Raw genomic sequence first — 25,981 nt, 5'->3', positions numbered from 1 at the left:
GCTCAGGATGCTCAGAGGGGGAGGTTGGGGTGCTCAGGGGGGGTTCAGGGTGCTCAGGGGGCGTTCAGGGTCCCCTCACAAAGATTGGGGTGTTCAGGGGGTTCGGGGTTCTTGGAGGATATTGGGGTGTTCAATACGCTTGTAGGGCTCAGGGTCCCAGAGGGGTTGGGGGTCCCCAGCCCCCTTGTAGAGATTGGGGTGCTCGGTGGGGGGGTTCAGGGTGTCAGAGGGGGGTCAAGGGTGCCCACCCCACCCTCCCCCCTCCCACCACCACATCCCTCCCCACACCCGAGTGTCCCCCCCCTCACCCCACAAACCCTCCAGAGGGGTGTCCTCCCAACCACCCCACGACCCCCCTGCCCCGGTGCCAGCGCTGCCAGCCCGGGGGGTGCCCAGCTGGCTCTCCAGTCCCCACCACGGGACCAGCAGCTCCCAGTGGAGCCAAATAATTGCCCGGTGCTTTGTTGTGCCGTGTCTGTGGCCGCGGGGCCTCCCATTTGTGGGAACCTGCTGCGGCGGGAGCGCCTCCCTTTAATTACCCCCCTCCCTCCCTCCCTCCCTCTCCGCTTACTCACCGCCTGGCACCGCCGCCCCGGCACCCCCAAACCCACCCGGGGGTCCCCCAGGGCACAGCTGGGGGGGGGTTGGGGTCGGGCAGAGCCCCCCTCGCCCCCGGGGTTCCATCGTGGGGTGGAAGGAAGGGGTGGGGTTGGGGGACACCCGTGGGCACCCCTGGGATGGGCTCTGGCTCCGGCCACGCTTGGAAAAGCCACGGGAAGCTCCACAGGTGTCACCAGGGACACGGGGATGGCCTCGTGTGGGATGTGCCCATGTCGCCTGCCCCGCACCCCAAATGTGTCCCTGCACCCCAGAGCGGGACCCCAGCGCTGCCAGGGGACACCCCACGTGGCACTGGGCCAGGGGAGACTGAGCAGGGGACAAGGGGGACCCCAAAAGCTCAGCTCAGGCTGTCAGGGGACGTCCCATGTGGCATTGCCACCTTCCAAGCAGGGACACACAGGTTGGCACAGCAAGGCTGGGAGAGGGACACAGGGACACACCCAGGGATATAGGGAAACAGGGATATAGGGATACAGGGATACAGGGATATAGGGATACAGGGATATAGGAACACAAGGACGGGGGTCTGTGCAGTGAGAGGGGAATGGGGACGCCCAGGTTGGCACAGCAAGGCTGAGATGGGAACATGGGACACAGGGACACACACAGGGACACAAGGAAATGGGGACACAGGGACACACACAGGGACATGGGGACATGGGGACAAGGGTCTGTGCAGTGAGAGGGGGACAGGGACAGGTTGGCACAGCAAGGCTGGGATGGGGACATGGGGACACACAGTGAGGACCCTGGTCAGGCTTCACCTGGAGGACCCAGAGCTGTGACAGGGGGTGAGGACACGCCACTCCCTGCAGTCCCCAGCCCTGCTGTCCCTGTCCCCAGCCCCCTGCCACCCACCCCGTGCCCTGTGCCAGTGGGATTCGTGCCCGAGCCCACGCTCAGTGACGGGAATTGCAGCACCTCCTCACTGCCAGCCTGGCCCTGTGCCCTTCACCCTTCCCAGCCCGGTTCCCTGTCCCTGGAGCCACCGAGTGTCCCTGTTTCCAGTCCCCGTGTCCCTGGTGCAGCCCGGTGTCCCTGTCCCCAGTGCATCCACACGTCCCAATTCCTTCTGCACCCGTGTTCCAGTTCCCAGTGCGGCCACAAATCCCTGTTTTCGGTGCCACCGCATGTCCCTGTCCCCAGTTCAGCCCGGAATTGTCCTCGATGTGCCCGCACGTCCCCAGAGCAGCCCGGTGTCCCTGTCCCCATCCCCGACCCATCCCCACATCCCCGTTCCATCCCCACATCCCCGTTCCATCTGCATCCACGCTCCCCGTCCCCACCGCATCCCTGTGCCCCATTCCCGGTGCAGCCACGTCCCTGTCCCCAGAGCTGTCCCCCGTGTCCCCTCCCTGCTGCAGCCGCGTGTCCCCCGTGCCCGTCCCCGCTCCATCCCCACACCCCCATTCCCGAGGCCTCCACGTGCCCCATCCCGGGCGGGCGCTCCCCGCGCCGTGCCAGGCAGGTTTCCCCATGCCCTGACTGACAGCCGGGCCGGCCGGGAGCAGATACGGCGGCGAGATTAACACGGGGCTAATTAAACCCCAAATTAAGGCTCCCATTTAACCCCGCTCCGAGCCGGCAGCTCCGTCGCCGCGTCGCGGAGAGGTCGAGTCCCGACAGTAATTCCTGCTCCCCGTGAGGAAACTGCTCCCTCCGGGCACGCCGTGACCTGGCACGCACTGCGGGCACGGGAATCCCATCGCGATAATCCCGATAGGAATCTCTGCCAGGCAGGCAGGTGCCCTTGTCCTCGGGGAGCAGGTGGGCAGCGCTGTGCCTGCTATTCCCGGGGGTGCCAACCATTCCCGGGGGTGCCAGCTATTCCCGGGGGTGCCAGCCATTCCCAGGGGTGCCAACCGTTCCCCGGGACACCACGGCTGGCACTGGGCTGGGTCCTCGTCCCCGTGATGGCACAGTTTGGGGACAGGGATAGGGTTGTGTCCCACCGTTTACTGGGAGCACCCCAGGACGAGTGTGACACCCCCCTGGGAAGTGGGGTCACCCCGTGGGGGCTGCGACACCCCAAAAAGGGGCTGTGACCATCCCATGGGACTATGGCCACCCCATGGGGACATCCCTTGGGACTGTGGCCACCCAGTGGAGTCTGTGACAACCCAGAGGGGGCTGTGACCACCCCATGGGGGGATGTGATCACCCCATGGTCACTGTGCCACCCCCGTGGGGACTGTGACCCCTCCATGAGGACTGTGACCCCCCCATGGGGGCTGTGAAACCCCTGTGGGGATGTGATCGCCCCATTGTCACTGTACCACCCCCGTGGGGACTGTGACCCCTCCATGGTGACTATGGCCCCTCTATGGGGACTGTGACCACCCCACGAGGGCTGTGACCACCCAGTGCCACCACCGTCCCTGACCCAGCTGGCACCGTGCCCCCCGTGCCACCCCCAGCAGTCTCGGGGTCCCCCCCAAGGCTCCCGCCAGCACCTCGGGGGGGGGGATTCAACATCACCCCAGCGTCACCCCCTCGGGGCTGTCTGGGTGTGGTGGGGCCCCCCCAAAACCTCCGGGGAGGATCCCGGAGTGTCTCTCCCCGTCTGAGGCCCCGCGGCCGCCCCCGGGGGTGTCCCCTCGGGACGGGGCGACCCAGACGGCGCAGCCCCGTGGCACCCGCTGCAGACCCCCCCGGGGTCACCCCCCCGGGGCACCCCGAGATCAGCACCCACCCACGGGTGCGGGGGGTGCACAGGGACGTGCTCGCAGGCACGCGGCGCGCCGGGGGGGGTCACACGCGTGGATGTGACACCCCCTGTCCCCCGTCCCTGCACGGACATGCCCCGACCCCGCTCCTCCTCCCTCCGATCCCCCCCCCCCAATTTGTTTTATGGCAGAGCAGGAAATTGCCGCCCTTTCCGGAGCCGGGAGCGTTTGAAGTGCTCGGCCCCCGGGGCTGGGAGGGGGCTCGGGTTGTCCCTCTGTCCCCCTGGAGCTTGGGGGGACATCCCTGCTCTTCCATCCCTCCGTCCCCCTGCTCCTGGGGGGACCGGGAGGTGACTCTCCTCCTCTCTCCCTCCATCCCTCCATCCCTTTGTCTCTCCCTTCATCCCCCACCCCTATTTCCCTGGGGACAGGGGTGTCCCCAACCCCAATCCGGCACCGTCCCTGCCCCGTGCCAGCCCTTCCCACCCCCCTCCATCACCCACGGGGCACATCGAGGGTCCTGTCCCCCCTCCCTCGGGCAGGACAAGGCTGTGCCCAGCTCCGGGGGCAGCTCGGGGGGGTAGGGGGGGGTCGCTGCTGCCTCGTGCCCACCCTCACACTGGGTCCCGCTGCGTTTTTGGGGAGCACCGACCCCTCCTGCCCCCACCCCGGCTCCGGCAGGACCCAGAACCCCCCCCCAGTCACCCCTCGGTCCCCTCCCATCCCTTCCCGGAGCGGCTCCTGCTGCCTGATCACTGCGAGGGGTTGGAGGCGTTTGCCTCTTGCCTTATAATTTATGCAAATGAGCTCTGTAATTAGTTGTAATTTCAAGGCACGGCTCAGGGTTGCAGACAGAGGAGATCCCCCCTGGAATGCTCCGGCATCGCCGCAATTCCCTCCCCGTTCGTGGTCCCAGCCGAGGCTCCAGCCCTGCTCAGGGGGCTCCAGGAGTCCCCCCCAGATTCCCGGCCCCCCCAAATCCCTCCCTCCCTGCTCCTCACAGCCCTGGGCCACTGCCCCCTCCAGCCACTGTCCCCTGGACACATCCCAGCATCTCCTGCGGGGTGTTTTGGGAGGGGTCTGGAGGGTCCCGGGCGGGGCCTTGGGGTCCGGTGCCAGTGGGATGAGGGGGGTCGGGGCCTTCCCAGATCCCTGTCCCTGCAGGAGACACACACTGTGTGTCCCACATCCCTCCCTGGAGAGGAGCCACGCTGGGAACAGCTGGGAGAGGAGCCATCCAGCAGCTGGGATCCCCGGGCAGGGACACGTCCCTGAAGCACTGGGGAGACTGGGAGGAGACCCCCAAGGGAAGGGACAGGGGACGTGCCACATGTGCACGATGCACAGGGAAGGGAACAGGGAAGGGAAGGTTGTTCCTGGTGGCTGTGGGGGAGCTGGAGGCTGGGGGACACCTGGGACAGCATTGCCACCGTGGGGTCCCTGCTGCCTGTGGGGCTGGGGTGTGGGATGGAGCCTGGAATGGGGCTTGGGATGGGTTTTGGGGATCGGGATGGGGGTCGGGCAGTGCCTGGAGCAAACTGCTCCCAGCCCCAGAGAGATGCTGGTGGCCACAACCTGGCAACCAGGGGGGCAGCCAGGGAGCCCAGGGCCACCACCCCGGCCCCAATAACACTTGGGGGTCCCCCTTCCTCCGGAGCCCCGGGAATGGCCCCTGGATCCTCCCAGGCAGGCAGAAGGGGAGGAGAGGCAGCGAGACCCTGAGGGTTGGGGTCCCCCCACATCCCCCCCTTATCCCCCCCGTGCCCCACAGAGCACTTGTGTGTGTTCCCCCCACCTCTGCCCTGCCAAACCCCCTCAGCTGCTTGTCCTGCCCCTTCACATCCAAGGGGCCCCACCCCAGTGCCCCCATCCCGCTGCTCCCACCCTGGGGTCCCAATCCCAGTGTCCCCACCCTGGGATCCCCGTTCCCGGGGTCCCTACCCCAATGTCCTCATCCCGGGGGTCCCCAACCCGGGCTTCCCATCCCAGTGTCCCCATTCCAGGGGTCCCCATCCCAAACTCTCCACCCTGGGTTTCCCATCCCAGTGTCCCCACTCCGGTGTCCCCATCCCGGGAGCTCCATCCCCGTTCCTGCCCCAGCCAGGCCGTGGTGCCACGCTCACCCCACGGGCGGCCGCGTTTTGGTGGCGGCGGCGGCGGTGGAGCCATTCCCTGGGATGATGAAAACCAGGAGAGTTTTCCCCGGGGCGAAGGAGTTCCCTGCACCCTCCGCCCGGCCGGGTGCTTGGCAGGCTCGCCGGGAGGTGTGGGCACGCCGGGATCGCGGCGCTGCCGGCCCGGTCCCGGCTCTGGAGAGGCACCGGAGCCTTTTCCCGTGGGATTCGGGGCAGGGTGGGCTTCCACCGAGGGTCCCCGCGCGGTTGTGGCCGCCCCCAGCCAAGCCCCGGGGGTTTGGCCGTGGAAATGGGGACACGACGCGCCGGTGATTAAGTGGCTCCACTGGTGTTGTCACCCGGCAGTGCCGGGGTTCCTCGGCAGCCTCGGGGGGGACACGGGGGACGGGGAGGGTTGGACACCCACGGCTGAGTAGGGATGGGGGAGCCCAGCACCTCCCGGGCCCTTTGGGGGTGCCCCAAATCCCATTTGGGTCGTGGTGGGTCCCGCAACGATCATCCCGCTCCCTCCTGCCGCGGGTCCAGCTCCGGCCCCAAAACTTATCCCCCGTGTCCGTCCCCGTCCCATTTATCCCACGGCACAGGGCTGAGCCACAACGGGGGGGCCCCGAGCCCCCCACGGGGACAGGTGACACCTCTGGGGGGCAGGAGCAGCGGTCACCTCGGTGTGACACCCCCGGAGTGGGGAGACAGACGGGGGGACCCCGGGAGGGGCGGCAGGAGGAAGGTGGGGCACGTCTGCGTGTCACCCCCGGGCGGGAGGACAGGAGGGGTGCCCGGGGGTCCCCGGGGGTGGCGGGGGGGTGGCAGGAGGAGGCGGCCACGGGCGCGGGAGGGAGGCGGTTGTTTCTTTCTTCTTTAATTACCCCCCTGTTTGCGGTGTCTGCTGCGAACTTCCCGTCCCCTCCCTCCGCTTTCATCCGCCGGATCCTGGGACCGGAGCCGGCTCCTGTCAAGCGGCGGGGCTGGGGCTCTGCCTCCAAGGGTTAAAATCACCGGGGCCGGGGGTGGAGCTGGGCGGGGGGGCGGAGGGAAGAGCCGGCGGCCGGGCTGGGACCCGGCCATTCCTGCTCGCCCGGCCCAGTGGGTGCCCCGTCCCTGGGGAGCCGCGCGGGTCCCTCGGGGTCCCCTCGGGAAGCAGCGCCCGCGCCACGCCGATGAGGACGGACCCACCGGGACCTCGCTGCCGCCGCTAGACCCGTAGGTACCCCCGGGACCGCGGGGGATCCCTGACGGGACCCTCCGGGAGGGTCCCGGCTGCCCCTGACCGACGGCTGGGAACTGGCCGCCCGCTCCGGCCCCGGCAAGTCTCTACTCGCCGAAACGCCGCGTCCAGTGGCCACCGAGCCCCGGGGCTGCCGGCCCCGCCGCCTCCCGGGACGCCCCGATGTGTCCCCCCCCCCGCTCCAATTTACAGCGCGACAGCCCCTCCCGCGGGGCTGAGACCCCTTCCCGTGGGATTGAAACCCCTTCCCGTGGGACTGAGACCCCTTCCCGTGGGATTGAAACCCCTTCCCGTGGGACTGAGACCCCCTCCCGTTGGGCCGAGCCCCCACTGGCCCCGCAGGGACCCCGCGCCGGTGCCGAGCCGTGGTGGGTGCGCGGGTGAGATGCGGGGGGCTGGACAGGCTGGACCCCCCCCCCCCCCCCCGCCGCCACCGTTTCCCTCCAAAAAAAAAAACCCCGGGGAGTTTCGCTGCGGCTCCGGGACGCGCTGCTGCGGGCTGGGCGGGGAGTGGGGAACCCCGAACCCGCGGCATCCCCCCGAACCCGCGGCATCCCCGCCACCCCACAGCATCCCCCCGAACCCCCGGCACGCCCCCGAACCCGCGATATCCCCCCAGAAACCCACCGCCGCCGCCCCCGGCCCACCCGTCGGGGCTCCCGGTGCTGGGGGGCAGCGGCGCCCGCCCGGCCCCGCCGCGGGGCGAGGCACCGGCGGGGCTGGGAGACGGGCCGGGCCGCCTGTGCCCAGCCCGGGCCGTGACTCACGGGACGCTTCACCCGCCGCTGCCTCAGTTTCCCTGCGGTGAAATGGCCAGCGCGTCGTCGGGCCCCGCCAGGGAGGGAGGGAGGGAGGGAGGGAGGAAGGACGCTGGGGGCCCCCCTGGGGACTTTTGTCATCCTTCCCGCATGGAAAAATGTCCCGGGAAGGCTCCGCGCGTGGCTGGGGCAGGCCCGCGGCGGGGGGTGCTCCCAGTGCTTTCCCCCTTCCCCATCCCAGCGGTGGTCCTTGTTCGCTGGTGTTGGAGCTGGGAGGGGGGTGGGGAAGGTGGGGATGGTGCGACTGGTCGGGGTGGGGCTGCACTGGGGGGCTTGGGGGGACCCCTGAGCCGAGGGGGACTGCTGGGAGTGGGGCCAGGAGAGCCGTGGAGTGGCCGTGCTGGAGCCGTGTCACGGGGACCTCCCCGGGGCCCCCACAGAGGGTCCCCTCCCCTCCCATCGTGGTTGGGGGGCTGGGAGACATCCCTGCCGTGTCCCCTGTGTCCCCAGACCCGGGGGGGCCCTGTGCCTTCCAGCTGCCACCGCAAAGCCCCGTGACAGGCTGTCACTGTGGGGATTTGTGGATTTGACCCCAATTTTGCACCCAAAGGGAGCAGAGGGTTGGGGGGCTCAGGACTCCGCTGGGGATTTCTATGGGTGGAAGTGATGGACCCTCTTGGTGCCAACCCTCTCCTGACACCCCCAGGATGGTCCCCAGGGCTGGGGTGGGCAGAGCTGAGCTCCAGTTGGGGAGCAGGACCCCAAAAACCTGCTCAGGCTGCCACCCCAGGGGGCTCATCCCAGCACCAGCTCGAGGTTGAGCCCCCCCAGGTGTTGGCAGCACAGGTAGAGATGGGTTCTGTCAGGGGGATTTTGGACCCCCCCCAATTCCCACCCAGATCCTTGGGATCCCCCTGCCCTCCTGGGTGACACCTGGCAGGGGAAAACGGTGTCCCCACACAGCTGGGGGGTCTTCCCGGGCAGCCTCCCTGCCCCAGACTCGGTGCTGGGGATCGGGGGGGCTCTGGGGGTCCGGCCCCTTTGTTCGGGGGATCCCCCACCCCAAAGCTTCCAGCACGCTCCGAGTGTCTCCCTGAGGGTCTGTCCCTGTCCCACACGGGCTGAGGGGGGGTCTGTGTGTGTGTTAAGGGTCGGGGGGAACAGCGGGGAGGGGGTGGCTGGGAGAAGGAGATGGTGCAGGAGGGTTTTTTTGGTGAGGGGGGGGTCTCGGCCACCCCTCCCCGCGGCGCCGGTGGGAAGTCGGGGGGCGGGAGCCGGTGGCGGCAGGTGGATTTCGACACCGGGGTGGGGCCCGTCCCCAGTGGGGTTTGCAAAGCTCCCGCTGAGTCACGGCCGCCCTGCCGGGGAGGCAGCGGCCGCCCGGGGGTCTGGGGGTGCAGCGGGTGCCCCGGGGGGGTCCCAGAGCCCGCCTTCAAAGGGCTGCCGCGGGCCCTGCCCGGGGCTCCTCCGCCTCATCCCGCTGCCAACCAGCCCCCAAAAACGCCCGGGGGCTTCCAGGCGGGATTAGGGCAGGAGCAGGGAGGGGGGCGATGGTTTCCCAGCCCGGCTGAGGGGCAGGAGAGCCAAGGTGGTCTCGTGGGTGCTGTCGGGACACGGGCTTGGGGATGCCACTCGCGTCCCCTTGGGTGTTGGGGGACACGGCCTGGGGGGGTGACAAGGCAGGGGCTGCCGGTTTCCTTGGATTTTGGAATTAGCCACCGACCCCTCCGGGCCGTGACCCACCGTCACCACCAAGGGCTGGCGCGGGGTCCATAAGGGAGGGGTGTTAAGGGATGGCTCCCCCCAGGCTGGTGCCACCGTCCTGGCGTCACATCGGGCTGCAGAGCAGCGAACCCCCCTCGGTTTGGTGACCCCCAAAAGGCGGGTGACGGGCACGGGAGACGCTGCCGGTGCGCGGAGGGGCGGGGAGGAGGGGGGGGGGTGCGCGGAGATTTGTCCCCCCCTCTTCTCACACCTCTTCTTCCCCCCCTCCCCTCCCCGCCCACCCCTCCTCGGCCCCGCAGGTCTGTGCGCGCCGCCGCCCCGCGATGCTGACGGCGGTCTGCGGCTCCCTGGGATCCCAGCCCTCGGACGCGCCCCGCGCCTCCCCGACCCACCTGGACCTGCAGCCGCTCCAGCCCTTCCAGCCGCACGCCCCCGCCGCCCCGGGAGCCCCCGACTTCGCCTCCCCGCTGCCCCCCCCGGAGCTGCCGCTGCCGGGGCCCGACGACTCCGCCTTCGCCGCCCCCGGCGCCTACGAGCCCCATGGCCCCCCGAGGTTAGAGCTGCCCCCCGACGGCCCCGCCGCCCCCGGCGCCTACGCCAAGCTGCTGCCGGCCCCCCCGGACATGGCGCACCCCTACGAGCCCTGGTTTCGGCCCCCCCACCCCGGCGCCCCCGGCGAGGAAGGAGGGGGCGTCAACTGGTGGGACCTCCACGCCGGGGCCAGCTGGATGGAGCTGCCCCCCGGGCAGGGCGGGGGGCTGCAGGTGCCCGCGCACCCCGGGCTGCCGCCGGCCCTGGGGGGGTACGGCCCCGGGGGGGAGCACCAGCTCTGCGCGCCCCCCGCCCACCTCCTGCCGCCGCCGGCGCAGCATCTCCTGGGCGCCGAGGGGGCGAAGGCGCTGGAGGGTCCCCCGGAGCCGCGGGGGCCGGAGGCGGAGGGCGGGGGGCGTCCCAAAGGCGCCCGGCGGGCCGTGCCCAGGGGCGGGGGGCAGGCGGCGTGTCGCTGCCCCAACTGCCAGGAGGCCGAGAGGGGCGGCCCGTGCCCCGAGGGGGCGAAGCGCAAGCACCTGCACAACTGCCACATCCCGGGCTGCGGGAAGGCGTACGCCAAGACCTCCCACCTGAAAGCCCACCTGCGCTGGCACAGCGGCGACCGGCCCTTCGTGTGCAACTGGCTCTTCTGCGGCAAGCGCTTCACCCGCTCCGACGAGCTCCAGCGGCACCTCCAGACCCACACCGGCGCCAAGAAGTTCGCCTGCCCCGTCTGCGGCCGCGTCTTCATGCGCAGCGACCACCTGGGCAAGCACATGAAGACCCACGACGGGGGCAAGGACGGGGCCGAGCCCGAGGGGAAGGGCGCCGGGGACCCGTCGGCCGCCAAGGGAGGAGGAGGCAAGAGGGAGCCCGAGGGGGGCAACGCCGCCGCCCCCACAAACTGAGCCGCTGAGCCCCGGGGGGGGGGACACACACACACACGGATGGAGGCGGGGAGGACCGGGGGGACCCTTCGGGGCCGGTCTCCGAAGGGATTTGGGGTGTGTGTGCGGGGGGGTGGGCGCAGGGCTGGCCCCTTGTGCAGCGGGCGGTGGCGAGGAGGGGGGGACAAGGCTGGTGGCACAGCCCCGGCCCCGCTGCGGCGTTTGGGGAGCGCCGGAGCCGGAGCTGCCCCGAGGCGGTTTCACTTGTCCCGCTCCCGCTCTCCCGCCCCGGTTCTTCTCCTCTTCCCCCCCCCCCCCCATCCTCCCCCGGCTTCCCAAATCTTTTTTTTTTCGGGAGGCTGCTGGCAGGCGGCGGGGCTGTTTGGGAGGAACATCAATGGGAGCCGAAGGAGCAGGCGCTGCCCGGGCACGTCCAGCCCAAAGGGGAGGAAGGAGAAGGAGAAAGGGAGAGAGGAGAAACCCGGGAGCCGCCGCTCGGGGAGGGCGGCCGCAGCCCCCCGGCCCCCTCCCCGCGGTCCCCTCCAAACTGTGGCACCGCGGGCTCAGCCCCCCCTCCCCACGCCCCGCGCCAGCCCCTTTCCTGATCACCCCACGAGTTTTTGGCACGTGGGGGACACGCGGGGCGGGTCGGGGGCTGCCCACAGCCCCCCGCCCCGGCTGGAGATGCTGGGCCGGGGGGTGGTCCCGCACCCCGGGAAGCCCCTCCTGGGCCGGGAGCTTGAGGATGTGAAGCCCTTTTTTTTTTGTTGTTGTTGTTTTGGCCCGAACGGAGGCTGAAACGGGGAAAACAAAGAAGTCCTGCGTGAATGTGAGCTCGGGGGGCTGCGGGGGCCGCGGGGCGCGTGGCGGGGCCGTTGCCCAAGCGCACACCCGCAGCTTTCCCACGCCCACCGCCGCGGCCCCGGGCGGGAAGCAGCGGGGCGGCCGCGGGCCCGGGAGAGCCGGGGCGGCCACATTCCTCCGGCCTGGCACGGCCGCGCTGCCCCGCGACCCCCGCCCGCCCCCCCGGGCACCGCGGGGCCGGCCCTGCCCGCGGACCCCGGGACTGGGGGGGCCGAGCTGCCTGTCCCCCACCCCTTGCCGTCCCTTCCCGGGGACCGCAGCCACCCCCCTGGGCGTGCTGCAGGTCCCTCGGGGACCCCACAGCCCAGGGGACCCCCACTGACCCCCCCCCGTGCATGCTGCCTGTCCCCCCGTGGCCCCGTAGCCGTCCTCCCCCGGGGGTCCCGTATCTCCAGGGAATCTCTGCCTGGCCCCCCCGTGCATGCTGCCTGTCCCCCCGGGGACCCCATAGCTGTCCCTTCCCGGGTCCCCCTATCTCCCGCTGGGCATCCCCCAGCAGGGACCCCGTATTTTTCCTCCCCTGGGGTCGACGCCCTGTCCCCGGGGGGCCCCGTGTCTGTCCTGCACCCCTGGCTGGGGGTCCACGAAACTCGGTTTTTTAGACCTTCGGGGTCTTACCCCCCGATTTTGGCAGAACCCCTTGGACACAGAAGGAGACGCTGAACCCGGGACCTGAGGGGGAGCTTTGGGGAGGGGGGAGGAAGCGCTGGGGTGGGGTGGGAGGGGGGAACGGGGGCACCCGGGGGTCCTCCCCGGCTCTGCCCCCCAGCCAACACCAGTTCACACCAGTTGGGAGTCTGGGGAGGGGGGGAAATTTGGGGGGAGCTGATCTCCCGGCATGGCCCCATCCGGGGGGCTCCGGGGGGGCCGTGTCGGGGGCTGCCCGGGCTCGGAGCCCCCCGGGGTCTGGGGGGAAGGGGTAGAGGTGAAGTCGAGTGGGGTCCGTGCCCAGAGGGCGCCCCAAGACCTTCGGGTTTGATTGTTTTATTATTATTATTATTATTAATTATTATTATTATTAATTATTATTATTATTTTATTAAGGTGAAGCCAGGCTTTGCCACTCGGGCAGAGGGAACGTCCCGGGCCGTGGGCTGTGGGGATGGGGAGGAGGGGGGTCGGACCCCTCAGAGGGTCCCATCCCTGTCCCCATCCCTGTCCCTGTCCCCATGGATGTGGGAGGGGCTGGCAGCGGCCCCCCCCCGCGCTGTGGGGCAGGGACGAGCCGTGGGGCTGGAGCCCCCCAGCACGAGGTGAAGTCTCGCTGGGGGGGGGTCTGCGAGGACGCGTCCCCAGCCCTGGCACGGCCACCACTGTCCCCCTGCAGGACTCGGGTGACCTGGGCTGCCCGCAGCTCTCGAAGGACGTCCCCGACTCCGGCATTTGCCTTTTCCAGCACAAAATTCCCCCGCGGTGCCCCCTAAATGGGATTTCCCTCCCCGGGGGGGGGGCTCAGGACCCTCCCCAAAGTGCCACAGTGCTGCACCTGTGGGGTTTTAGTGGCTCCAGCAGCACCTGGGGGGGGGTCTGGCCTGTTGGGGACCCCGTGCTGCGGATTTTTGGGGGGGGCCCAGGGGGGCTACAGCAGAGGCACCCCAAGGGTGGGCTGGGGAGGGAACCGCCGAGCAGGGGGTCCCGCTGTGACGCCGGGACTGGGGGTTCAGCCTCACCTGTCTCAGAGCCGGGGGTGCGCTGTGCCCCCCCCTCCCCAGGTGTGCTGTGCCCCCCTCCCCAGGTGTGCTGTGCTCCCCCCTCCCCAGGTGTGCTGTACCCCCCTCCCCAGGTGTGCTGTGCTCCCCCCTCCCCAGGTGTGCTGTACCCCCCTCCCCAGGTGCGCTGTGCCCCCCCGGGTGTGCTCAGCCCCCGCACCCCCGGGGCTCTGCCTGCCGCGATGGGGCAATGAAGGCTGTAAAACCGGGTGGGGAGGGACGGCGGCCGGGAAACCAGTCCAGCCTGCTGCCGGCGTGGGGATCCCGGCCCCGCGCCCCGAACCGCCGCGTCCCCCACCCCCGGGGCCGCCTCCCCGGGGCAGGGAGGGACCGGCACCGGGGGGCGGCTGCGAGGGGGGGAGAGCGGGGCGGCCCGAAGAGGGAGGGGGGCTGCAGCCCCGGGGCAAAGGGGTGCCCCCCGCCCGGCGAGGGGAGTGTTTGTGCTGTGAAGAGGCTGCGGGGCTGTGGGTTTGGGTTTTGTACTGGAATAAACGCCGCGTGTTTTCCACGCTCCGGCTCTCCCGGCTCCGTCCCTGCCAAGAGACCCGGGGGTCTGATGCTGCGGCCCCAAACCATCCCTGCCGAGGGATTTAGGGTTCAACACTGCGACGCCCCCACCCATCCCCACCAAGAGACCCAGAGGTCCAACACTGAGGCCCCAAACCATCCCTGCCGAGGGACCCAAGGGGTCTGGCGTCCCAAATCCAAAGCATCCCTGTCAAGGCACCCAGAGGTCTGACATTGCAGCCCCAAGTCATCCCTGCCAAGGGACCCAGGGGTCCAATACTCCAACCCCAAATCATCCCTGCCAAGGGACCCAGGGTCCAATACTCCAACCCCAGATCATCCTTGCCAAGGGACCCAATGGTCTGGCACCCCAAATCCAACCCATCCCTGCCAAGGGACCCGGGGGTCCGGCACCCCAAATCCAAATCATCCAGGGGTCCAATCCCCCAAATCAACCCTGCCAAGGAGTCCAAGGGTCCAGCTCCCCGACCCCCCCCCCCCCCCTTGGGCCTCCAGGGCTGCTCAGGACAGGGTTGCTGGAGGGTGCTGGGTGGGGGTGACCCGGCTGAGGACCAGCTGAGCCTCCCCCGAGGGTCACATCCTACACCTACAACCCCCCCCCGCACCGGGCGGGCGCTCGGGGTCCCCCCGCGGGCAGGGCGCTGCCCGGCAGGTCCGCCCGCATAGCGCGGGGCGGGCGGGGCGCTGCCCACGCGGGGTGATGCCCACGGGGGTACTGCCCACGGGAGGGGGTTGTTCTGCCCCACGGGACCCTCCCCAGCTCATACCCGGGTGCCTCGTCCCTGCCCTGGGGGAAGGGGAAACCTGGGACCCCCATCCCCGGGGTCCTTTGGGGGCCGATCCCTCCCCATCCCACGCGGATGCGGGTGCCGGTGTCAGTCCCCTCTCCCCACGCGGGTCCCGGTGTTGGTGTCTGTCCCGGTGCCGGTCCCGGTGTCTGTCCCGGTGCCGGTGTTGGTGTTGGTTCCGGTGTCTGTCCCGGTGCCTGTCCCGGTGTCTGTCCCGGTGTCTGTCCCGGTATCTGTCCCGGTGCCTGTCCCGGTGTCCGTCCCGGTATCTGTCCCGGTGTCTGTCCCGGTATCCGTCCCGGTGTCTGTCCCGGTGTCTGTCCCGGTGCCGGTCCCGGTGTCTGTCCCGGTGCCGGTGTTGGTGTTGGTTCCGGTGCCTGTCCCGGTGCCTGTCCCGGTGCCTGTCCCGGTGTCCGTCCCGGTATCTGTCCCGGTGTCTGTCCCGGTATCCGTCCCGGTCCCCGCCGTTCGGCCTCCGACCACCGGGCGCCGCCGTCGCACGGACGGTGCGGGACGGGACCGGGAGGGGCGGGACCGGGAGCAGCGGCGGCGCTGCGGGAGCAGGAGCAGGTCTGTGGGAATGGGGGGTCCCGGGGGTCCCTGGTCACCGGGGGTGGGCGGGAGGGGGTCCCGTCCGCGGTCGGTGCGGGGGTGTCCCGGTGACTGGGTGGAGGGGGGGGGTGCCCGGAGCGGCGGAGTCCCGTGGGGGGGGTGTCCCCAGTGCCCCCCCCGCCGTGGGGTCACTGATGTGTCCCCCCGGTTTCAGGGACCGCGTTATCCCACAGACCCCCCAAGTGCGGCCCCAAAGGGGTCCTGGGGACACATCCGGGACAGGCACAAGGGGGTGACATCCCCTCGGCGTGTCCCCCCCCGGCCCCTCTGCCGGGTTTAGGATGGCGGGGCAGGGTCCGGTGCCCTCGTCCTGCGACTGCTTCGTGGCCCTGCCCCCCCACACCGCGTCCCCCGCCGTCATCTTCGCCAAGAACGCGGATCGCCCGCGCCACGAGGTCCAGGAGGTCGTTTATGTCCCCGCTGCCACCCACCAGCCCGGGGACAAAGTCCAGGTGAGACCGTGCTGGGGCCAGGGCGGCCGCAGGGGAGGGTGCACTGAGTGGGTCAGGTCTCAGCCCCTCACATCCCCTCCGGAGCACCTGCCTGGGCCAGGGTGGCTGCAGGGGACGGTGGGTCGGGTCCGAGGCCGTCCGTGTGTCCCCCCAGTGCACCTGCCTGGGCCAGGGTGGCTCTTGGGGACAGTGCACTGAGTGTGCCAGGTCTCAGCCCCCCAGAGCACCTTCCTGGGCCAGGGGGGATGCAGGGGAGGGTGCACTGAGTGTGCCAGGTCTCAGCCCCCCCATATCCATCCCAGTGCACCTGCTTGGGGCAGAGGAAGGTGCACTGAGTGTGCCAGGTCTCAGCCCCCCCATATCCGTCCCAGTGCACCTGCTTGGGGCAGAGGAAGGTGCACTGAGTGTGCCAGGTCTCAGCCCCCCAGAGCACCTTCCTGGGCCCGGGTGGCTGCAGGGGACGGTGCCCTGAGTGCTGCCGGTGCCAGCCCCCCGTGTCCCCCGCAGTGCACGTACCTGGAGGTGGAGCAGGCAGAGCACACCCACGCCGTGGTGCTGAGCCGCCCTGCCTGGCTCTGGGGCGCCGAGATGGGAGCCAACGAGCACGGAGTGTGCGTGGGCAACGAGGGCGTGTGGACCCGCGAGCCCGTGGGCGAGGACGAGGCGCTGCTGGGCATGGACCTGGTGAGGTGAGGATGGACCTGGGGAGGTGAGGACAGACCTGGGGAGGTGAGGATGGACCTGGGGAGGTGAGGACGGACCTGGGGAGGTGAGGACGGACCTGGGGAGGTGAGGGTGGACCTGATGAGGTGAGGATGGACTTGGTGAGGTGAAGGTGGACCCGGGGAGGTGAGGGTGGACCTGGGGAGATGAGGACGGACCTGGGGAGGTGAGGATGGACCTGGGGAGGTGAGGGTGGATCCAGGGAGGTGAGGGTGGACTTGGGGAGGTGAGAACAGCGCCGTGTCCCCCCCACCCCGGCTGACGGGCACTGCCGGCACAGGCTGGGTCTGGAGCGGGGCAGCTCGGCCCGGGAGGCCCTGGAGGTGATGACAGCGCTGCTGGAGCGTTACGGGCAGGGCGGGAGCTGCAAGGAGGAGCCGGTGCCCTTCGTGTACCACAACACCTTCCTGCTGGCCGACCGCGCCGAGGCCTGGGTGCTGGAGACCGCCGGGCGCTACTGGGCGGCCCAGCGGATCACTGGTGAGCGGGCACTGGGTGTACTGGGAGCGTGGGGAGCTGTGTGCCCCCGTCAGCCCCCCAGCTGACCCCTCTGTCGCAGAGGGAAGCCGCAACATCTCCAACCAGCTGAGCATCGGCAGCGAGATCACGGCGGAGCACGAGGGGCTGCGGCAGCGGGCGCGGAGCCAGGGCTGGTGGAGCGGGCACGGGGAGTTCAGCTTCACCCAGGTTTTCTCCCTGGAGCAGCAGCCCCCGCGCATGGAGGCTGCCAAGGCCCGCTTCCGAGCTGGGAGGGAGCTGCTGAGGCAGCACGAAGGTGACAGGGATGGGGGCAGGACAGGGGAAGGGATAGGGACGGGACAGGGGAAAGACAGGAACAAAGAAGGGACAGGGATAGGGGCAGGACAGGGATAGGGACGGGACAGGGGAAGGACAGGAACAAAGAAGGGACAGGGATAGGGGCAGGACGGGAAGGGAGGGGGACAGGGAGAAGGACAGGACAGGGACAGGAATGGGAATGGGGACAGGACAGGGACAGAGACTGGGATATGACAGGGATGGGGACAGGGACAGGGATGGGAATGGTCATCCATGGTTTGCCAAGGGCTGCATCTTTGCTGGCACAGAGATGCTGCAGCAGCATGGAGGGGGGGGGACAGGGGCAGGGACTGGGATGGGCACAGGGACAAGGATAGGAATGGGGACAGGGACAGGATAGGGAGCGGGACAGGGATTGGGATGGCCAGCCATGGATCGCCAAGGGTTGTTCCACACCGGCAAGGAGCTGCTGTGGCAGCACTGGGGTGGGCACAAGGACAGGGACAGGGACAGGGACAGGGACAGGGGTAGCAGTGCCGTGTCCCTGCCTGTCCCTCCAGGTCACATCACGGCGGAGACGTTGATGTCCATCCTGCGGGACAAGGCCAGCGGGATCTGCGTGGACTCGGAGGGGTTCCGCACGGCGGGCAGCATGGTGGCCGTGCTGCCCCGCGACCCCGCCCTGCCCTGCGTCCACTTCTTCACCGCCACCCCCGACCCCTCCAGGTGAGGCCCTCGGGGGGGCCCAGCCCTGCTCCCGGACGAGGCATTCCCGGGAAGCAGAGCCTCCATCCCCCCTGGTGCCGGTGCTCCTCTCCCCCAGGTCTGTCTTCAAGCCCTTCGTGTTCGTGGCCGGCATCAAGCCCGTGCCGCAGGTGAGGTCCCCGACCTTCCCCCGGGACCCTGCCAAGCAGATCCCGCGCTTCCAGAGCTCGGTGGATCGGCGGCACGAGCTGTACCGCCGGCACCAGGCGGCCCTGGAGCTCATGGAGCAGGACCAGGTACCACAGACCCCACAGACCCCACAGACCCTGCAGATCTCACAGACCCCGCAGACCCTGCAGATCCCACAGACCCCGCAGACCCCACAGACCCCACAGATCCCACAGACCCCACAGACCCCACAGACCCTGCAGATCTCACAGACCCCGCAGACCCTGCAGATCCCACAGACCCCGCAGACCTCGCAGACCCCACAGATCCCACAGACCCCGCAGACCTCGCAGACCCCTCCCCACTCTGGGACCCTCGCACTGCCCCCTGTGATGAGGATCAGATTCCCTGAGCTCTCCTCCCTCCCCGATCCCAACAGGAGCGGGGCCAGAAGCTCCTGGAGACGCTGCAGGAGCTGGAGAAGCAGGGCCTGGAGGGGATGAAGGCGCTGCTGGAGGGGACAGAGACCCCCCACCCCGAGGAACTGGCCGACCTCTTCTTCGACTGCGTGGAGGCAGAGCTGAAGTTTTACACATAAACCCCCTACAGGTGGGTGGGCTCGGCTTCCCCCCTGGAATTACTCCTGGGCAGGGAATGAGAGAACATTCCTGGTGTCCAGCCCTGGCTCCCTGCTTCCTCCAGCCCTGCCTGGGGGTGTGGAACCTCCAGCCCCTAATTTACCCTGGAGAAAAGCACTGAGATGTGTCCATGGCCTGGAATGAGGGGCAGGGGGAAGGAGAGGGATATGGAGTGGGATTTGGAGCCCTGCCTGTGCCAGACCCCTGGGATGGCTGCAGGGTGGGGGATCCACGGCATCCACACGGGATTGGGGTGGGAACAAAACCTTTACTCCCGACCACTGCAGGATATTTGGGATAACTGCCCTGTTCCTTTGGCACCAGTCTCCTTCTCCAGAGCTTTGCTCCGGGACTGGACACCACCAGGAGCTCGCTGGGACCCGCGGGATCCCCGGAGGGGTGTCCCTGGCTGTGCCCGGGGCCAGGAATGGCCCTGCCGGGGCTGCGGGGCTGCGGGGCCGGGGGCTCCATCCCCATCCCGGCTCAGCAGCAGATCCCGGCGTTCCTGCAGCTCCTCCAGCCGCGCCCGGTGCTCCTCCAGCGTCTCCCTCCTCCTCCGCTGGGAGCGCCCGACCAGCTCCCGGCGCAGATCCGCGAAGAAACCTGCCAGGGATGCGAGGAGGGAGAAGGATCAGGGGGGATGTGGCACTGCCACCCCTGTCCCCGGGAGTGCCACGTGTCCCCTGCAGCCCCCTGGGCACCTCTGTCCACGGTGAAAGGGCCGCTGGGCTGGGGGAGCAGCTCATCATCCTCATCCTCGCCGCGGGAAGAGCCTCCTCCCTCCTCTTCCTCGCCACGGAGGGGCTGGGCATCCAGCTGCAGGAGGTGGGGCAGCGCTCCCGACACCAGCTCCCTGGAAAAAATGAGGGAAGAGCCAATGTCCCCCCTCACCTGAGGTGGCACCGACCCCCCTGGCACCGTGTCCCCCCTGCACAGCCCACCCCCAGCCCGGGCACAGGACAGGGATTCACATCCCTGGGCTTGGGGGTTTGGATTTGATGTCTCGTGGAATGGTTTGGGTTGGGAGGGATCCTGAAGACCACCCACCCCCTGCCATGGGCAGAGACACCTTCCACTGTCCCAGGTTGCTCCCAGCCCCGTCCCACCTGGCCTTGGGCACTTCCAGGGATCCAGGGGCAGCCACAGCTTCTCTGGGAAATCCATCCCAGCCCCTCACAGGGAAGAATTCCTTCCCAATATCCCATCTACCCCTCTGGCAGTGAGAAGCCATTCCCCTTGTCCTGTCACTCCAGGCCCTTTTCCAAAGTCTCTGTCCATCTTTAGGCACTGGGAGGCCACAATTAGCTCACCCTGAAGCTTCTCCTGGTTTGGGGGGGCTGTACCCTGCTGAGAGGCTCCCCTGGTGTTTGGGGGGGCTTGTTCTCCTCTCCCCCTGACCCACCTGTATCCCTGCTGCCGGGTGCACTCGTTTCCCGTTAAATCCAGGATTTGGAGGCTCTGGGGCAGCTCCTCTGCCAGGACAAAAGGAAGCACAAAGGTGCTGAGGTGGGACCTGAGCCCCCCACCCCTGCCCAGCCAAATTCCTGCTCCCCCAAACTCCCCCAGCTCTTCACTCACTCCCAAGGCGACTCCTAGAGCAGCCCTGACACCCCAGAGCTGGGAAAACTGAGGCAGGGAAGGTGGGAATGGATATTCCACACACACACTGGCAGCCCCAGCATCCCTTCCTGCTTCCCACCTGTGTCCAGCACCTGGATGAGGTTGTGGGACAGGTCCAGGGCACAGAGGTGAGGCAGGGCCTGCAGGTTCTCCACCCTCTGGATGCGGTTTCCAGCCAGGCAGAGGAACCTGGAGAGCACAGGGAGGGTGAGGGAGGGGATGTCACAGCTCCCAGGGGCTGGAATTTGAGCCCCCTCCCTGGCCAAGGGAAGGTGGGAGCCCATGGAAAGCCATTTCCCTGGGAGCAGGAGCTGCTGTACCTCAGGTTGGGAAAACAGCCCAAATTCTCGATCCTCTCGATTTTGTTCTGGAAAATAAAGATAGAAAACGGAAAATAAAGTAGAAAATAGAAAATTAAATATAACAACGCGTTTTTCCCGCGGCATGAAAAATTTGGGGATTTGGGGAGCGTCCTGGGATCGGGGGTGGAATGTCCCCTCATGGAGAGGGAATTGCAGGGGGTGAGGACAGGGAGAGACCCCAAAATTCAGGAGGACCCTGAGGCTCCTCATGTGGGGTTTGGAAACACCAGGCGGCTGATCCCAGACCCTGACTGGAATTCCAGTGGGACTGGTATCAGATGGGAGGGAAACTCTTTTTCCTCCAGGTTTGGGGGGCTCAGAGACCTCTGGGGTGGGGGCTGTGGGGGGTGGTCACTGGGACCAGATCCCGGATGGAGGGAGACTGTTTTCCCTCCCCTCTGGATGCTGAGGAGGGGAGACAGGAGCGGATCTGGGGGGTTTTGTGTCCCCCCAGGCCCAGGGGTGGTCTCAGCTGCCCCACAGCTCTGTACCTGCTGCAGGTAGAGGCTGTGGATCCCTCCCTGATCCCGGAGCTTCCCGATGCAGGAGATGTTCTCCCGGTCCAGGCGGATGGTGGAGGGGGGCAGCAGCTCCGTGGATCTGGAGGAAAAGGATGGAGGGGGGGGGTGTCTTTGGGGTGCCCAGAGCCCCCTCCCTGCCAGCCCAAGGTCCGTGGGGTCTTCACCTGCTCCTGGTGAGGACGAGGCTGTCGCTGAGGGTCACTCCTGGGGATGTCCCCTCACGGTCTGTGGGATCTCAGGGTGAGGGTCCAGGCTGGGGGGTGCAGCCCCCCCATCCCCTCCCTGCTGGGAGGAGCCCCCATCCCACAATGTCTCACTCACCCCCACAAAGGGTCTTCTCCTTCTGCTCAGACATGGCAGGGGGTGGCCTGGGGGGGTCCTTGTCCCCTCCTTGTGCCCTCGGGTGGGTGTCTGGGGGGGGTGGGGCTGAAAGGGGAAGGGTCTGAGCGAAAGGGGGGCCAGAAACCTGCAGAATGGGAGGGGTCAGTGGGGACAGGAGTGTTGGGATGGTGGGGTGTCACAGCTGGGACCACCAGGTGGGGCAGAGGGTCCCTGTATCTAGGGGGCTGTGGATTCACCGATCCAGGACCCCCACCCTGGGGATCTTAGAGACTCCTGGGGGGCTCCCCTGGTCCCATGAGGCTTTGGGGGCTCAGATTTGCGGCTCAGAGACCACCGAGGTTGGGTCAGGGAGCTCTCTGAGCGCTGGTTGCCCAGGTTTGGGGGCTCAGGGACCCCCGGGGTTGGGTCAGGGAGCTCTCTGGGTGCTGGTTGCCCAGGTTTGGGGGCTCAGAGACCCCCAGGGTTGGGTCAGGGAGCTCTCTGGGTGCTGGTTGCCCAGGTCTGGGGGCTCAGAGACCCCCGGGGTTGGGTCAGGGAGCTCTCTGAGCACTGGTTGCCCAGGTTTGGGGGCTCAGGGACCCCCAAGGTTGGGTCAGGGAGCTCTCTGAGGGCTGGTTGCCCAGGTTTGGGGGCTCAGGGACCCCCGGCCCCGCGCAGGCCGCGCTGTGGCGATGCCGTTGCCATGGAGACGGGGCAGACAGGAAGTTGCGCGTCCTCCACCTTCCCACAAGGCCCTGCGCGGCCACGGCCAAGATGGCGGCGCTGAGCGGCGGGAAGGGATGGCTGCGAGGTGAGGGAATGGGACCGGTAAAGGGGATTGGGGCAGGGAAGGGGAATGGGAGTGGGAAAGGGAACGGGAATGGGGCAGGGAGCGGGAATGGGAACGGGAATGGGAACGGGAATGGGGCAGGGAAGGGGAATGGGGTAGGGAAGGGGAATGGGAACGGGAGCGGGGCCTTGGAATGGGAATGGCAATGAGGATGGAACGGGGCTGGGAATGGCAATGGGAATAGGGCAGGGAATGGGAACGGGAATGGGGCAGGAAACGAGGCAGGGACGGGGACCGGTAATGGAGCAGGGAACTAGAACGGGGCAGGGATCAGGATTGGGAATAGGGCAGAAAACTGAAATGGGAGTGGGACAGGAAGAAGCACCGGGGAACAGGACCGGGAATGGGAAGGGTGCAGAGGCCAGGAATGGGAAAGGGGCAGGGAGCGGGGATGGGAAGGGGGCAGGGAGCGGGGATGGGAAGGGGCAGGGACGGGAAGGGGGCAGGGAGCGGGGATGGGCAGGGGGCAGGGAGCAGGGATGCAGGGATGGGAAGGGGGCAGGGAGCGGGGATGGGGAGGGGCAGGGGCCGGGGATGGGAAGGGGCAGGGGCCGGGGATGGGCAGGGGCAGGGAGCGGGGATGGGAAGGGGCAGGGAGCAGGGATGGGAAGGGTGCCCCGCTCCCCCCAGGCTGGCTGCCCGCGCTGCAGCTGCTCCGGCGCGGCTCCAAGGCGGTGACGCGGCACTGGAAGGCCATGCACTTCCAGCGGCAGAAGCTGCTGGCCGTGACCGAGTACGTGCCCCCCCGGCCCGCCGTGCCCCCCCGCTGCCTCCCCGCGCCCAGGGACCCCCCGCAGGAGGTGAGGAGGGGCCCTGCCCGGGGTCTGCAGGGTCTGGGGAGGGGAGGGTTCCCTCGATCCCGGGACACCACGGACGGCCTGGCTGGAGCCGGTGTGAGACCTTCCCGGGGTGGGTAATCCCCTTTTTTGGCATGCTGTGGGTGGCGGGGAGGTGCCCCAGCAGGTGCTGGAAACCAGGTGGGTTCCCATCCATGGGAGTGTCTCGAGATCCACAGAAACATCTCACGATCCATGGGAGCATCTTGAGATCCATGGGAGCGTCTTGAGATCCAGGCAGTGTTTCATGATCCATGGGATCACTTCATGGACCATGGGATCACCTCATGGACCATGGGAACACCTCGAGATCCATGGGATCATCTCATGGACCATGGGAACACCCTGAGATCCATGGGATCACCTCATGGACCATGGGATCACCTCATGGACGATGGGAACACCTTGAAATCCATGGGATCATCTCATGGACCATGGGATCACCTTGAGATCCATGGGATCACCTCATGGTCCATGGGAACACCCTGAGATTCATGGGATCACCTCATGGACCATGGGATCACTTCATGGACCATGGGAGCACATTGAGATCCATGAGATCACCTCATTGACCATGGGAACATCCTGAGATCCATGGGATTACCTCATGGACCATGGGAGCACCTTGAGATCCATGGGATCACCTCGAGATCCATGGGATCACCTCCCACCTGTAGCTGCCGGATCTCCATGGGGGGGGTCACAGCAGCCATTCCCCCTCTCCCTGTGTCTGCGTATCCCCGTATCCCCGTATCCCCGTATCCCGTATCCCGTATCCCCGTATCCCCGTATCCCCGTATCCCGTATCCTTGTATCCCCGTATCCCTGTATCCCTGTGTCCCCGTATCCCCGTATCCCTGTATCCCGTGTCCCTCCCGCCCAGGAGGACGTTATGTCCGGCTATGTCCGGCTGCTGCGGCGGCAGGTGGAGCAGGCGTTCCGGAGCAGCCGCATGGTGGCCGTGTGCCAGTACAACTCCATGCCGGACGAGGACGTGGTCACCATGCGCCACTACCTGCGCAAGCACAACATCGAGGTCAAGTTCGTGCTCAACGAGGTGGGCGCCCATCCCGGAGGGGAGGTGTGGGGGGAGAGGGGTGCGTCCTGGGCTGCTCCAGGCGTCACTCCCAAGGCGTTTTCCAGATTGTCCGGCCGGTGCTGGAGCAGTCCAAGTACAGGAACCTCCTCCCGCTCTTCGTGTGCCGCAACATCCTGCTGGTGAGCCCGGAGACCCGGGCCCGGGAGATGCTGCGGGTGCTGAAGGGAATCCCACAGGTCAACCTCCTGGGTGAGGGCATTCCCCTGCTCCCCATATCCCGGCACTGGGCTCCTCCAGGGCTGGGAAGGAGGGTCCAAGCCGATGGATTGGAGGGGTGGGAGCCTGAAGGAGCAAACAGTTCCTTCGTGGAATGCTCTGTTATCCCATATCCTGCTCTCTTCCAGGCGCCTGCATCGACGACACGATCCTGAGCCGGCGGGGAGTGGAGAACTTCGCCCAGCTGCCCTCCCTGGAGGCCTCCCAGGGGCAGACGGTGGGAGCCCTGGCCCTCCTGCCCTCCCAGACCTCATCCTGCTCCAGCGCGGGCCCTCCCTCCTCACAGCGCTCCTGGATGAGCACATCCGCCGGCTCCGGGACACGGGGGCGCCTGGGAAGCCCCCCAGGAGCAGGGAAAGGGGAATCATTGATGCTGGGCCCTGGGATCGGCTCCTTCCCCACTCTGGGAGCCCCCCCAGGGCACAGGGAATGGCTGGCACCGGGAACTGGCTGATTCCCTGGATGTGGGACATGGTGGGAACCTGGGGAGCACCCCCCGGCCTGGAATGTGGGAGTTCAGACTGTGGGAATTGGCTCCTTCCCCAGCTGTGGGGCATGGGGGATCCCAGGGAGACCCCCCCAGACTGGGACACAGGGAATCACTGATGCTGGACCCCAGGAATCGGCTCCTCCAGCTGCAGGACACAGGGAATCACTGACTCCAGGCCCTGGGAATTGGCTCCTCCAGCTGCAGGACACAGGGAATCACTGACTCCAGGCCCTGGGAATCTGCTCCTCCAGCTGCAGGACACAGGGAATCACTGACTCTGGGCCCTGGGAATCGGCTCCTTCCCTGGCTGTGCAGGAGGGGGGGATCAGGGGTTGGAATTTTGGTACTGGGGCAGGACTGAGGGTCCTGCAGCCCCCCAGCCCCAGCAGGGAGCCCTGGCCCTTCCCCTGAGGAATATTCCTGGGAATATTCTAAAGGTGAGATGGAAGGTCTCAGGGATTGGCCAGAGGAGGAGGAGCAGGAAGAGCATGGGGGGGGGGCCACAGGAGAGTTTTGAGCACTCCAAGCCCCCTGGAATGAGGATGAGGGGGAATTTGCTGTAACACTGATCCAGTGTCCATTAAAGTGTCCGTGTGGAGATGCCGAAGCCTCTCTGGGATTTTGGGGGGTGTGGAGGGGGGTCCTGCTCCTCGAGAGCGTGGGGGGGAGGCCGGGGCTGCTTGGGGGGGTCTGATGGAGCAGAGGGAAACAGAGCTGGGGGGTGGGTGAGGGAAATCCTGGGGTGGGAATGCCCTGGGACCCCCTTGGATTGGTGGTCAGTCCCGAGACCTCCATGGGCTGGAATGAGATTCCCGTGGAATGATCAGCCCCAAGACCCCCGTGGGGTGGTGACCCCCTGAGACCCCCGAGGGATGCTCAGCCCGGAGACCCCCGTGGGGTGGTGACCCCCTGAGACCCCCGAGGGATGCTCAGCCCCGGGACCCCCGTGGGGTGGTGACCCCCTGAGACCCCCGAGGTGCTGCCTCTCGCGGGAATCCCCCCACCCCTCCTGGGCCGTCCCTTTTCCCGCGGGCTGGTCCCGGGTGGGGACTCCGGGGGTCCGCGAGCGGAACCGCCCCGGTGCCGTGCGGGGACCGCGGCTCCGCCCGCGCTCGGTGTCCCGGCGATCCCGGCGGCTCCCGGCGGCTCCCGGC

The 25,981-nt window shown here is 68.1% G+C and overlaps 4 protein-coding genes and 1 long non-coding RNA gene across 8 annotated transcripts; 3 read left to right on the top strand and 2 right to left on the bottom strand.

Moving 5' to 3' along the window:
• The first annotated feature begins 6,325 nt into the window (after nt 1-6,325).
• On the top strand, nt 6,326-10,694 carry SP6 (Sp6 transcription factor). 2 transcript variants are annotated; one of them, XM_051775569.1, is made up of 2 exons: nt 6,326-6,622; nt 9,430-10,694. In XM_051775569.1, the coding sequence occupies exon 2, from the start codon at nt 9,454-9,456 to the stop codon at nt 10,567-10,569; it is 1,116 nt and encodes a 371-aa protein (XP_051631529.1). In that variant the 5' UTR covers nt 6,326-6,622; nt 9,430-9,453; the 3' UTR covers nt 10,570-10,694. The 2 variants fall into 2 exon arrangements, with proteins under 2 accessions (XP_051631529.1, XP_051631530.1); XM_051775570.1 differs by having other exon boundaries at nt 6,326-6,626.
• A 4,262-nt stretch (nt 10,695-14,956) lies between these two features.
• On the top strand, nt 14,957-18,983 carry SCRN2 (secernin 2). Of its 3 annotated transcripts, none has more exons than XM_051775565.1 (9): nt 14,957-15,007; nt 15,204-15,501; nt 16,009-16,190; nt 16,505-16,704; nt 16,784-16,999; nt 17,562-17,727; nt 17,825-18,002; nt 18,314-18,483; nt 18,837-18,972. In XM_051775565.1, exons 2-8 carry the CDS (start codon nt 15,331-15,333, stop codon nt 18,470-18,472), a joined length of 1,272 nt encoding a protein of 423 aa, XP_051631525.1. In that variant the 5' UTR covers nt 14,957-15,007; nt 15,204-15,330; the 3' UTR covers nt 18,473-18,483; nt 18,837-18,972. The 3 variants fall into 3 exon arrangements, with proteins under 3 accessions (XP_051631525.1, XP_051631526.1, XP_051631527.1); XM_051775566.1 differs by having other exon boundaries at nt 14,960-15,007; nt 15,330-15,501; XM_051775567.1 differs by lacking the exon at nt 14,957-15,007 and having other exon boundaries at nt 15,081-15,501; nt 18,850-18,983.
• LOC127465107 (uncharacterized) lies at nt 15,410-15,781 on the bottom strand. The gene is made up of 2 exons (XR_007901846.1): nt 15,661-15,781; nt 15,410-15,588 (listed from the first exon to the last, which is right to left on the bottom strand). It is a non-coding gene; the product is annotated as an uncharacterized LOC127465107 (long non-coding RNA).
• LRRC46 (leucine rich repeat containing 46) lies at nt 18,499-21,588 on the bottom strand. The gene is made up of 8 exons (XM_051775571.1): nt 21,337-21,588; nt 21,180-21,240; nt 20,986-21,094; nt 20,453-20,499; nt 20,212-20,321; nt 19,915-19,984; nt 19,214-19,365; nt 18,499-19,115 (listed from the first exon to the last, which is right to left on the bottom strand). The coding sequence occupies exons 1-8, from the start codon at nt 21,368-21,370 to the stop codon at nt 18,781-18,783; spliced, it is 918 nt and encodes a 305-aa protein (XP_051631531.1). The 5' UTR covers nt 21,371-21,588; the 3' UTR covers nt 18,499-18,780.
• Nucleotides 21,589-22,023: 435 nt separating this feature from the next.
• MRPL10 (mitochondrial ribosomal protein L10) lies at nt 22,024-25,425 on the top strand. The gene is given in 6 exon segments (XM_051775564.1): nt 22,024-22,147; nt 22,817-22,986; nt 23,906-24,079; nt 24,166-24,310; nt 24,466-24,591; nt 24,594-25,425. Coding segments are annotated over 6 exon segments (1,002 nt in total). The 5' UTR covers nt 22,024-22,110; the 3' UTR covers nt 24,944-25,425.
• Nucleotides 25,426-25,981: the final 556 nt, after the last annotated feature.

Source organism: Manacus candei, unplaced genomic scaffold (genome assembly GCF_025592945.1).
Source record: "Manacus candei isolate 608988 ecotype Guabito, Panama unplaced genomic scaffold, ASM2559294v1 h1tg000313l, whole genome shotgun sequence".
NCBI lineage: Eukaryota > Metazoa > Chordata > Aves > Passeriformes > Pipridae > Manacus > Manacus candei.
The sequence above is the reverse complement of the archived record's forward strand: the minus strand, read 5'-3'. Positions and strand labels throughout refer to the sequence as shown.